The sequence below is a fragment of the Cladosporium halotolerans genome, assembly GCF_011745625.1.
Source record: "Cladosporium halotolerans strain TM138-S3 chromosome Unknown Sca3, whole genome shotgun sequence".
NCBI lineage: Eukaryota > Fungi > Ascomycota > Dothideomycetes > Cladosporiales > Cladosporiaceae > Cladosporium > Cladosporium halotolerans.
Window position 1 is genome coordinate 42444 of NW_027191454.1, and position 11981 is coordinate 54424.

General features: G+C 58.1%; 6 protein-coding genes across 6 annotated transcripts; 3 read left to right on the top strand and 3 right to left on the bottom strand.

Annotated features, from left to right (window-relative positions):
• Nucleotides 1–56: 56 nt before the first annotated feature.
• WHR41_00993 (uncharacterized protein) lies at nucleotides 57–2167 on the top strand. The gene is made up of 3 exons (XM_069369599.1): nucleotides 57–307; nucleotides 366–544; nucleotides 600–2167. The coding sequence occupies exons 1-3, from the start codon at nucleotides 104–106 to the stop codon at nucleotides 2041–2043; spliced, it is 1827 nt and encodes a 608-aa protein (XP_069233034.1). The 5' UTR covers nucleotides 57–103; the 3' UTR covers nucleotides 2044–2167.
• Nucleotides 2168–3450: 1283 nt separating this feature from the next.
• Nucleotides 3451–4303, top strand: WHR41_00994 (uncharacterized protein). The gene is made up of 2 exons (XM_069369600.1): nucleotides 3451–3887; nucleotides 3961–4303. The coding sequence occupies exons 1-2, from the start codon at nucleotides 3737–3739 to the stop codon at nucleotides 4167–4169; spliced, it is 360 nt and encodes a 119-aa protein (XP_069233027.1). The 5' UTR covers nucleotides 3451–3736; the 3' UTR covers nucleotides 4170–4303.
• Nucleotides 4230–5250, bottom strand: WHR41_00995 (uncharacterized protein; the record flags this gene model as incomplete). Its single annotated transcript, XM_069369601.1, has 2 exons — nucleotides 4230–4912; nucleotides 5055–5250. 2 exons carry the CDS (start codon nucleotides 5248–5250, stop codon nucleotides 4320–4322), a joined length of 789 nt encoding a protein of 262 aa, XP_069233028.1. The 3' UTR covers nucleotides 4230–4319.
• Nucleotides 5251–5564: 314 nt separating this feature from the next.
• WHR41_00996 (uncharacterized protein) lies at nucleotides 5565–6836 on the top strand (the record flags this gene model as incomplete). The annotated part of the gene is made up of 1 exon (XM_069369602.1): nucleotides 5565–6836. One exon carries the CDS (start codon nucleotides 5565–5567, stop codon nucleotides 6834–6836), a length of 1272 nt encoding a protein of 423 aa, XP_069233029.1.
• Nucleotides 6837–7038: 202 nt separating this feature from the next.
• WHR41_00997 (uncharacterized protein) lies at nucleotides 7039–9524 on the bottom strand. Its single transcript, XM_069369603.1, has 2 exons — nucleotides 7428–9524; nucleotides 7039–7367 (listed from the first exon to the last, which is right to left on the bottom strand). Exons 1-2 carry the CDS (start codon nucleotides 8959–8961, stop codon nucleotides 7279–7281), a joined length of 1623 nt encoding a protein of 540 aa, XP_069233030.1. The 5' UTR covers nucleotides 8962–9524; the 3' UTR covers nucleotides 7039–7278.
• Nucleotides 9525–10114: 590 nt separating this feature from the next.
• Nucleotides 10115–11403, bottom strand: WHR41_00998 (uncharacterized protein). Its single transcript, XM_069369604.1, has 2 exons — nucleotides 11056–11403; nucleotides 10115–11000 (listed from the first exon to the last, which is right to left on the bottom strand). The coding sequence occupies exons 1-2, from the start codon at nucleotides 11109–11111 to the stop codon at nucleotides 10199–10201; spliced, it is 858 nt and encodes a 285-aa protein (XP_069233025.1). The 5' UTR covers nucleotides 11112–11403; the 3' UTR covers nucleotides 10115–10198.
• Nucleotides 11404–11981: the final 578 nt, after the last annotated feature.

Sequence of the window (11981 nt, forward strand, 5' to 3'; positions counted from 1 at the left end):
GGCCGGGCGTGGCGCCGTTGTCGTCCACCGTAGCCTTCACGCCTTCTACTCGCATGCAGAATCCACTCCTATCCCTAAACCTAGAGGTCAGTCGCCTATAGCAATGGACCTCACATACCTCGCGGGTGTTTTGCCTGCCAGCAATCAGGAATTGGTTTGGTGGTCTTGCTTCTCCCTCCTGACGATCGCAGTCTTCAAAATCCTCCTCCACAGCGACGCCGAAGATGCCATTGAATTCAGTGTGCCTGTGCCTGAGGCTTGTAGACCTGGATGGAAAGGGAAGCAGCTGGACGAGCCTACGATAAAAGTGAGAAAACTCACGCCTTTGATTTCTGAGCTTTGCATTGTATTGACACAAGGTGCAGGTATCTGGTAGCACAGCCGTGCAGTGTTACTGTCCTGCGACAGGCCAATCTCTGGGCTTGGTGAACTCAGTCACTCCTGATGGGATCGATCGTATTGTTTCGAAAGCGACCAAGGCTCAGAAGTCTTGGGCGACCTCTTCATTTGCAGAGCGAAGACAGGTTTTGAAGACTCTTTTGAAGTACGTACAAATGACACGGGGAGACCCCGTTACGGAACCTATATTGACACTCTAGGTTCTTGCTCAACAACCAAGATACAATCGTGCGTGCCGCATGCCTCGACAGCGGTAAGACTCGCGTGGATGCTATCTTTGGCGAGATTCTGGTCACTGCCGAAAAGCTCAAGTGGACCATTGACCACGGCGAGAAAGCACTTAGAGCCGAGAGAAGGCCCACGAACTTTTTGATGTTCTACAAGAAGAATGAGGTTCGTTACGAGCCACTCGGGGTGGTGTCCGCGTGCGTTAGCTGGAATTACCCTCTCCACAACCTGCTCGGTCCTATCATCAGTGCACTCTTCACGGGCAACGCCATCGTCGTCAAGAACAGCGAGAACACAGCATGGTCATCCGTCTATTATGCCAACATCGCTCGATCGGCACTGATAGCATGCGGACATGATCCAGATCTGGTGCACGCCATCACTTGCTGGCCACAGACTGCGGACCACTTGACGTCTCACCCTGGAATTAGTCACATGACGTTCATTGGAAGCAAGCCAGTCGCTCACGCTGTTGCAAAGAGCGCCGCCAAGGTCCTCATGCCCTTGTGCGTTGAACTAGGTGGCAAGGATGCCGCTATGATTCTGGACGACCCATCTAGTAAGCCAACATCTCAAGGCGAAATGGACCGTGTTGCCAGCATCATCATGCGCGGCGTCTTTCAGTCTGCAGGTCAAAATTGCATCGGCATCGAAAGAGTAGTGGCTATGCCCCAAGCCTACGATCGTCTGGTCAGCATGCTCGAGCCTCGCATCAAGGCGCTTCGCCTGGGCTACGACCTCGACGCCGAAGCCGGCGGCCAGGTCGACGTCGGAGCTACGGTCTCAGCGGCGTCCTTCGACAAGCTCGAGCGTCTCATTAACGAAGCCGTCGCTCAAGGCGCCCGTCTTCTGGCCGGAGGACGCCGATACAAGCACCCCGAATATCCGGCCGGTCACTACTTCGAGCCCACCCTGCTCGTCGACGTCACTCCGAGCATGTCCATAGCGCAAGAAGAACTGTTCGCCCCCGTGGCCGTGCTGATGCGCGCAGACAACCCGCAGCACGCGGTCGACATCGCCAACGGCACCATCTACGGCCTAGGCTGCAGCGTCTTTGGCCCGACGGGCAGCTCTGCGGCTCGCGCTCAGCTCCAGTGGGTGGCGAAAAACGCGCAAGCGGGTATGGTGGCTGTCAACGACTTCGCCGTTTTCTACGCGGTGCAGCTACCCTTCGGTGGGGTCCGAGGCTCCGGCTATGGTCGTTTTGCGGGTGAGGAGGGATTGAGAGGTCTTTGTAATGCGAAGAGCGTGTGTGAAGACAGGTGGCCCGGCTTGATCAAGACGGCCATCCCAGGAAAACTGGATTATCCCATGAACAAAGGAGCATTCCAGATGGGCAAGGGAGTTGTAGAGCTGGGATACGGCGAGACCTGGACAAGGACGCTCGCGGGCGTGAGGAAACTTGTGGGTTTGTAGCTGGGTGTCAGGTGGTTTCGGGCGCTGTAGGAGGCGAGCTGATCGCCGTGGAGATTATACATCTTGCAGACCCATATGCCAGCGCAGCAGGTATGCACGTAAACCCGATGGTCGTGAACTTTAATTACCCACGCTCTGCGGCAAGCTTCGACCGGCTTCACTTTGCAGGGAGTTTGTTCCGGTCTCTGTAACGTGACCTATCATCGCATCTTATCATAGCTCTACACAGCGGCAAGGCTTCACGATATCACAACAACAACACAGATCTCTAACATCATACAGCCCAGGAAGTCATACGACTTCGATCGATTACAATTGAACAAACCCGTTTTCCAAGCTATGCGCGTGGCCGAAGACAGCAGATCCATCGTCAACGCATCGTTATCGCTAGCTCTGAGCAGCTCAAAAGCTAACGTTTAGCTAAAACATTCAGGCTCAAGGCACGCGTCCTTCAGACCCACTGGCTGGGACAATACCCGCCGCCGTGCCTGCCATCCCACTCTACCTGAGCAGAAGCCCACCAACAGCACCTGCAGCAGGCAACTCCTACCAACCACAGCAGCCCACACCTCACCACTGCGCAATCTCGGCACATTCTTGGACCGGACCGATACGCGCAGGTTGCAGCGAGGCGTTGTCTAGCTGCAGGCAACACAGACACGCACGTGCAGATGTGACGAACACCCGTTCCTGCGATTCGTCGGAACCGCCATCTTCACCACTTTTCCTACGCGAGAGGATGCGTGGGATGACCGGATTGCGCGCAGCGTCAGGCGGGCGGGCCTCCTTCAGCTCTGGTCTCGTGGACGAAAGCTCCACGCCGCAAGACGGTGGATTCCGCGGAGAGCAGACGAGAGAGCTGGCTCGAAAGCTCGCTCGAAAGGGTATATAAGGAGCGGCGAGATGGCCCATCGAGATTGTCCTTCTCTTGCTCCATCACGCTATCAAACGCTCATCAACAACTCCAACAAAGACTCCAACAACTCTTCAAGCTTTTCCCAAGCTCAATCAAAACAATCAACATGGGTGGCTGCGGTCAGTGCTCTAACGCCAGCTGCTCTTGCAACACCGGCAACTGCAACTGCTAGAGTGAGTGTCACCCAGATGTCGAGTCGAACAAAGGTGTCAGTGGACTGATCACACATCGTCAGCAGTCAACATCATGACGACAACCTCCTGATGTCCGCTCATCCTGGCCATCATTCGCTTCGACAACGGAATGGACAAGCTCCTGTACAGGCATGGCGGCATCATGGAATGAAACAAAGCGGTGCAGCTTGGGGTCGGGCTCAGGGTAGATTGTGTAGAAGCAGTCGTTTGAAATCGATTCGGGCTTGCTCCAGCTTTATATGTCCCTCTCCTTCTCTCTAGTGCTCTGCCATCAAGGTGTTGCCAGACATCAAGGTGTCTGTTGAGCGTAGCGTTTGCGGTAACGTGACTCGCTCCAAGTGCTCCAGATAAGGTCCCGTGACTCTCAGTCTCGTCGCTATTGCAGCCGCACGTATATCACAGCTTGTCGCCAGCCGCTTGCCTTGATGCGGACGAGGCGAAGTCGAGCTGTCGTCGGGCTGACCTGCCTCGCTTGCCTCCCCTCCTTTCGCCGCGTCGGCTGCAGCTGCGCGCGGTTCGCGGCCCCCACATTGACGTAGTGACCCTTCGATGTCGTCGATGGCGGGATGTTGCTGCTGCCTTGATGTCGTGTGCTGATTGCGAGGCAAAACAAAAGATCAGCTTTAAAGTTGATCGATCCAATCTTCTTACAATACACAAGACCACTTCCACCAGACCACCTCAAAAACCAGCCACCATGCCCGTTCACCCCAAGGAAGAAGAAGCCACCGGCAGTAAGCTCCACCACCCCCAGCCCCACTTCCTGCCCACGAGAAGCATATCACTGACCGCCCTTCTACCTTGCAGACCTGACCGACCAGGTCGCGAAGGAGTCCAGCAACTCCAACGCCTCGTCTCACTCCCTCCACGATGCCGACACCAAGGCCACGAGCGGAGGCGCCGCGACCTTCGATCACCACAAGGCCAACCCCGGCCCGGTCATCGCCGACAACCTCGGCGAGCCGGCGAGCAAGGAGGAGCTCAAGAAGAGGTCCGAGGAGCTGAACAAGAAGTAAAGCAGCCTCTGAGGATAGCAAGCCGCTCACGAGAATCGTTGAGCGAGCACTCGAGAGCGATGACATGAGAACGCATGCGTATGAAATAATACTACATCTCCATGATCCAAATTCATCTCTCCCTTCATGTCTCGCTCACACAAGGTACCTTCAAGGCGGGACCTCCTCACCCTTCCAGTCAAAGAACTTCCCCCTATCCCCCACCTGCCTGCTACGCACCACCTCCAACAACTTCTCAGCCGAGAACTCCGGGCTAAACAGCTTCTCCTCTTTCACATTGCCCCAAAACTCCCTGCTGAAGTCCGTCTTGACCGTGCCCGGATGCAAGCTGATCGCCATCGCGTTCTCGCCCGCGCTCGTCTTCAAGTGGTTGTCGAACGTCTTGGTGACCTGGTTGACGGCCGCCTTGGACGCGCGGTACGAGTACCAGCCGCCCAGCCCGTTGTCCGTGATGCTCCCTACGCGCGCGCTCATGTTGGCCCAGACGGCGTGGGAGGGGAGGTTCTCGAGCTCTGAGAGGGTGGTGGCTTTGCGTGGCAGGAAGGGCGAGAAGTGTTTGAGGAGCATCATGGGGCCGAGGGTGTTGGTCTGGAAGGTCCGGAGGGCGTTGTCGTAGTCGATTTGGCTGGGGGACTTTTCGGGGTAGAGGATGCCTGGGATCGCGAGGGCGAGGTGGAGGTAGGAGGTCTTTTTGGGGAATGTGGAGGAGGTTGTTGACGCTGCGTCGGCGATGGACTGTTCGTCTGGCGTGGGTGTTAAACAATTTGAAATCTTGGTTTGTTGGTAGAGAGAGCTTCATGCGAGCAGGAGTAATTGACCAGCGACCGTACCATGTCACTGGCAATGCAAATGTGCTTCATGAGCCGCGATTGTGAGGACACTCACCTAAGACGTCTACCTTGAGGACCTGTAGCCTACCCTCATCGACATCGTCCAATCCCCTCAAGACATTCTCACGCGTCTGATCGAGATCCTTCCTCGCAGTCGCGACAATGGGCACTTTCGTAGTCTGTAGTAGTCTTCGAGCAAGCTCAAGGCCAATGCCTCGAGACGCAGGGCTGACCAGAGCCCACGGTTGCATCTTGAAGTGCTGGTACAGGAGCGTTTGGTGATGTGCAGGTATACATGGTGACCAACCTGCAAAGCGCGTGTTTTTGGGTACATGCTAGACCTTAGCAATGACGATATACGTTCCAGCGATCAGCGCAGATTGAGTTTGGGTGATGAGATCCTGGAGACGAGCTTGGCTCGCCCGAGGGGTCGTGCAGCGTTTCCTTGACGGGCTTCCCAACTTCGCCATCGGTTCGCTCATTAGCCGTATCAGTGCAAAGGCCAACATTCTTTACTGCCAACGATTGTGTTTCGGTATGCGATGATGGCGGTTCTGGACTTGGTATGGGAGTGCTCAATAAGGCGAAAATTGCCGCCAAACGGCAGGCGGTAAAGGGCGTCAAAAGGGCGATTCGCGAGCTGTCTTCGGAGCCACTGGAAGAGGTGAAGCCTATCGTCCAAGATATAATTCACGGCAACATCTCGCGAGTATCTCAGTCAACAAAGGCTTCTGTCTCGACTAGGACTATCGAAACGCAAACACCAGCAGTGAGGATACTGCCCGTCCAAGCGAGGGTCGTAAACCCACAACACCTCGTCGACGCCATCAACCAAAGACGCGCAGAACGTCTCGCACGCAGAAGAGCCGCCAGCCACGCCGCCAAACTGAATCCAGAAGACTACGGCTCCATCGACCAACTGCGCCAGCTCCTCGGGCTGCCTCCCCCCTTCTCATCCTCCAACGCCGCCAACGCCCGCGCCTCGCCCCAAGACGCCCTCCTCGTCTCCCTCGACACCGAATGGGAGCGCCACGGCCTGGTCGACCACGTCGTCGAAATCGGCCTCACGACCCTCGACACGCGCGACATCGCCCACACGCCCCCCGGCCCCTCCGCGCACGCCTGGCTCGCCAAAGCCAAAACCTACCACTACGTGCTCGACACGACCCGGCGGCCCGCCGACCGCATGCGCGCCTGCTACTTCAGCGACGACATGTTCGGCGCCGCGGCGAGCATCAAACACGACCTGCTCAGCATCCTGCAGCGCGCCGCGCACCCGCCCTTCGACCCCGCCAAACCAATCCCCACTGGCGCCCGCCGCGTCGTCCTCGTCGGCCACTCCCTCGCCAAAGACCTGCACCACCTGCACCGCACGCCCGCCCTGCACCTCAACCTCCTCTCGCCTGCCACTCTGCCAACCAAGCCCTCGCACGTCTTCGACACGCTCCTGCTAGCGGACGCGGCGATGCAGCGCGGCGCGGCGCTCGGGTCCGCGAAGCTCGGCCGGCTCGCGAACAGGCTGGGCGTGCACCCGCAGTACCGGGCGGGGGACGCGGTGATCGGGTCGCACAATGCGGGCAACGACGCGGCGTACGCGATGATGGTGGCGGTGTTGTTTGCTGTGCGGTGGGAGGAGATCGTGCCTGGAGAGGTTGGGGCGGCGGAGGAGGAGGAGAGGGGTGGTGTGCTAGGAGAGAGGGTGGGGGTGCCGGTGAGGAGGTGGAAGAGTGCGCGGGTGGCGCGACGGCGGATGCCTGGCGTGCGGAAGGGGCTGGTGGCCAGAGGGGCTGGTTTGCGGGTTGGGGTTGGTGGAGCGGGTGCTGCGAGGCGGCGGTGATGAAGTGTTTGGGAGTGAGGCGTTCTGCATGCTTCGTAGACCTGATGGGAACATGCATTAGATGGTCGTTACGTCTCGCATTCGACACGGCGTTCAGGGGGCAGCGAGTTACGCATAGAGTGTCTTTGCATTTGGGGTCCAGCGAGTTCGAGTCACATGGTGCCTGGCAACATAGATGTTTGAAAGCAGAGCATAACGCAACCGATTTTGAGAAAAATTGAATTCGCATATGTACAAATCCAGCAAAAAATCCAACTACCTCAAAAAAAAAATGTGGCCATACATCCGATCATTTAACACCGTGACGCTTTGCTCGCGAGTCGTAAAAATAACACTGCTCCAAGGTCTTCTCCAGCTTCTGAAGCTTTTCTTCCCTTCTTTCTTTTCTTTTTCCCTTTTGCGCAACCCGGAAGCATCATACGGCGTTTGCTTTTTGTGACGTTTACATGTGCCTCACGCCGCGGTTGACGTAGGAGATGAAGCTGTTGACCAGGCCGGCGAGGCCGGCGGGGCGGGAGATCGAGCCGTCGCCTGTGTGTGGAGTCAGTCATGTTCCGTCTGTGAGCGAGAATATTCGCATCTGCGACTCACCCTTCATAGCCTTGTCGGCAACCAGCGCAATAAGAGCCGCGCCAACACCGCTGCCGTCCTTCGCGATACCGATGCGGATCCTCTTCTCGCCCCAGACGCCGATCTCGGGAACGTCCCTGAGCGCCTCGCGGATGTACTCCTCGAAGTTGGGGTAGAACTCGACGAGGCTGCCGTCGACGCCGACGTCGACGATCTCGTCCTCGTTGACGGCCGCGTCGTTGGTCGTAGCGATATCCTTGGGGTGCTTGAGCTTGTCGGTGCCAAGGACGATGGCGGCGATGGCGACGGCGGAGAGGCGTGCGGCGCGCTTGCCGATGGCCGCGGCGATGAGGCGCACGGCTTCGGCATCTTCGGCGCTGGCGGCGGAGACGCCGTAGTCGTGGTCAAGCGTCTGGCGGGTGACCTTGAGGCCGGCGGAGTGGTCGCCAGCGGCGATGGAAAGGAAGCTGGTGTCGAGGCCCCACTGGTTGTGAAGAGGCGAGTTGGGAGCGAAGTGGGTGGTGCTGTGGACGTCGTTCTTGCTGCTGTCCTCGTCGCTGAAGAGCGGGACGCTCTTGTCGGCCACGAGGCTCATGATGGCGCGGCGCAGGATCTCGCCGAGGAACATGCCGGAGATGCGCTTCTCGAACATCTGCACACCAGGGTTGTTGGACTCGGCGTCAAGGGAGTGATCGTAAGGGGTGTCGGGGAGGACAGAGAGGTGGTTGTCGAAGCTGCCCCACTCGGTGTTGACAATCATCTCGCCAGTGCTGTCATCCACGTCGCCGGCGTCGGCGCCCATGTTCTTGAGCTTGGTGATCTTGTCAAGCTTCTCGACGTAGGCGCCGTTGGTGCCGGTGCCGAAAATGGCGCCCAGCAGCGTGCCAGTCTTGCCAGGGCTAGTGTAGGAACGCGCCATCAGGGTACCGACGGTGTCATTCACCAGGGCAGCGACACGGACCGGAAGCTTGAGGTTGTCGATCTCGCGCTGCAGAAGGGCGCAGACGTCCTTGCCGACAGTGTCCTGGATGTCGAAACCCTTGGTCCAGCGAATGAGAGTGCCCTTGTTGATGCCATACTGCTGCACGGGGAAACTGAAAGTGAAACCGAGGCTGAAGACCTCCTCGTCCGTGGGCGGGCCGAAAACTGATTGTCTGCGCTCAAGGTGGGAGTTGTAGTGGTCTTCGTGGTGCTCCTTCAAGAACAGCTCAATCTGCTTGGCCAAAAAGGCGAAAAGCTCACGCGAGGTCTTTGCGACCATGAGCTCCTTGGGAATCGCAACCTTGCTCTGGGTCAAGCTGAAGGTGCTGTTACCGTGCAGCTGGATGGAGCAAACACGGAAGTTGGTGCCACCGAGGTCTACAGCCATGTACAGGCCCTTCTCGGTACCATTGGGCACGGCGGTCACGTAGGTGGGGATCTGGCTCATGGTCTGTCCTTGCTTCTGCAGGCCCTCGTCCATCTGGCGCATGAACTCCTTCACGCCGAGGTTCACATCCTCCTTCGTGTACTCGAACTCGGCGGCCACGCGCTCGGCGGCCTGTGCGAGAGCCATGCTTCTTGGTGATCGGTTATAGATGCTTCCTGGGGTATGGGTAGGGACACGACAGTACAGCTCCTGCACAAACGGATTGTACGTGGGAACTGGCGGGCACGAGGCGGGTACTGGCGGCGGATAGGTGCGGAGGAACAGGTCCTGGTAGGGAATGGGCAGGTGCGGCAGGAGGTACTGGACGAGGAGTACTGCGACTAGGAGGAGGCCGAGTACGAGGGTGGTGGGCGAGGGGCCGTCGCGTGAGAGGGCTGCGAGGAACGGGCTTCTCTTGCTGCGGTGGAGGTCTTGCAGGAAGGGAAGCTCTCTGTGTGCGGGTGCTGGCGACGAGGTCCGCGAGAGCGGTGGGAGGGAGCGAGAGCGACGAATGGTGACAGCCAGGGTGGTGAGGGCGGCGCGGCGGAAGAAGAGGGAGCAGGCGAGGCAGGCGAGGCAGGTGAAGCAACGGTGCTGGGCCTAGCAGTGGTACGGCGGCGTGGGCGGCGCTGTATGTCTCGCGGTGGTTGAGCTTTGATGCCGGCGCTGGTCAGTGGCCGCTGGAGCTAGCTGCTACTAGCTGGTAGACTGCAGAGCGGGGCCGCCTGTGGAGGCCGCGGAGGAGGTTCTGGCCTGAAGCTTAGAAGCGCGGGCGGCCTTCGAGAACAATGCCGCGCCTGCGCGGAGCCTGCCAGCCTGGCCACCACCCTCGACCTGCATGCGCCCGCCGGACTGTCGGCCACCACAGCCGCCCTCGCCTCACAAAGACACCGCGTCTTGGTGTCACCATATACTGCATCCTCAACCACCTCCTCCTCGCGTGCCCTCCACGCGGGGCGCACGTGCCCTTCTCCAGCGGTCCTTTTTCGGTGTCTCTCAGCTGCGGTTACGAAAGCGGCTCTTGTCCGTCGTGGAAGACGCCGGGGAATGATGCAAGGCCCACTGGAGCCCTCGAGGCTAGAATTAACGTAGAATTGCCGCAGCCGTCTGGCATTTGAATCGCGATGCTAGCGGCACCTCGGCTCGCCAGAAATATTTTACAGCAACGTCATTGTGGAAAGTGCTGAGCGTACGGGCCTTCAGGACCGAGAAGCTACAAGCCAGTCTGAGCGAACGAATTGTGGCAGCGTATCTCTTTTATGCGCGTGTGAGGTGGCATCGTTCAGGCGGGAGACACACATGTTCGTAAGTCATGTTCCATTACCCATCGATCATATGCCTAGATATAGCTGTATAACGCCCTGCAATGCATTCTAGAAGAAACTCAGACGTCCCTCCAGGTCCCTTGCACTGGTTTCCTTCCAATAGCTTGCCCAACAGGCGGCGGCGAAGTAGCACCGCCTCCAAGCTGCATGTGGCTGCCTGGTGCCTGGGTATGATAGCTAGGTGGGTACAGGCTGGGCTCATACTGTGTCGACCTCATGCTCGTGACGCGGTTCGGCATCTGTGAACTCGGGTCCTGGCTGTATACCGACGGCGATACACATTGCTGGTGCGAATCGTAACTGTGTGCAGAAGCTACGTTCATAGCACCGATATCTCCACCCGGTGACTGCGGCGCATAGTACCCAGCATTGCTGTTCGCCAGCAAGCCCTGTTGCTGAGCCGCCTGAGGGCTTTGAATGTGTCCCAGTTCCATGTCGTCGTTGTTCGGCACGTGCCTGTCTTGCGCCTGACTCCAGCTAGGCATTGGTGGAAGAGCATCTTCGTTGAATCGTGTGGCTCCACCGCTCTTGCTCGGCACCTCGTGCGGGCTCGTGGGCTGTCCTCTGTATCCTGCTCCTCCTGACATTTGCGGCGGCGCGTACATGGGTGACGGCGCGTACATCGGCTGCGCCGAATACATGGGCTGTTGCGGGCCGTGGTATTGGTTGTACATGGGGTACTGAGGCGGAGGGGGAGGTTGCTGGTATCCGTAGTTATTCGGCCGCCTCCGATTTGAGCAGCAATCACAACAGCCACAGCAGCAGTCTGCGATCCCGCCGCAGATGCACTTGAGGATACACCAGACGAAGGAGAGGGCCAGAATGCAGCCCAGGATTATTCCTACGATGACAGGCCATTTGCTGCACCCACTAATCAGTCTACCGTGCTATGTTCAAACGAGTCGTCTTTGCTCACCAATACGTCTTGGACATGCAACTGTCCCACGAAGAGAGCGCCGATATGTCCGCCATTCTCGCTCTTGATTGGGGTCGCGCAGCGCCTCGCAGCCGATTTCGCGGTACGTCGAATCCTTCGACCAATCCTATTCTCCTGCCAGAGACCCTGTGATCCCGTCGATTGCGACACCCGGTGTCTGGAATCTCGCTGTCGCCTGCGTTACGGAAAGCTCGTGATCCGATCGTAAAGGATACAGGGCTGCTAGAGTTACAATGCTCCCAGCGCAATAAAGAGGCCGGCTCCTTCAACGCCCAGGGGATCGAGTACGCAACGCGGCGAGGCGTCACGGTAAGTGGTGCCGTGCCCAGCCCTGCGGACGCGAATCAATCGTGGCAGAGTCGCGCGTGATTCTCCACAAAGCTCAAACGTGCCAACCCTGCCAGTGCCTGGCACAGGGCTGATTCGCGCGGAACGTGGCTGGGGCGCCGTTGGGCAGACGTCTGTTCGTTGCTAAAAGTAGGCGAGTGTGACGACCTCACTTGCGCGCGATTATGTTCACACGTTCACATGCTACAGACCTCATGCTTTTGGCTCGGGAGATACCGGGATTGCGACGGCCGCGTACAGAAGTGCTCTCTCCCTATGTCTTGAAGTGCTCTGTCGGGAGCATCATGGACTTCAACCTCGCCTTCCCTGAGCTATCTGAGTGATTGCGCACATGTACTCGAACAATGATGCTTGGAGGCCAGCAATATTTCATGGGAGGAGCATCCCGAAGAAGTGATTACAACAGCATGGCCCGCATTCTGTAGCAATACTGTATTGCTCGTTTGGCTCCGCACCGCTCGAGCATTAGGCTCATGGATGCAGTAACAGCACTCATGTCTCATCTAATGCCACATCTTAAATCGACTATCCCTTCTATTGATGTAGATGTTTCTACA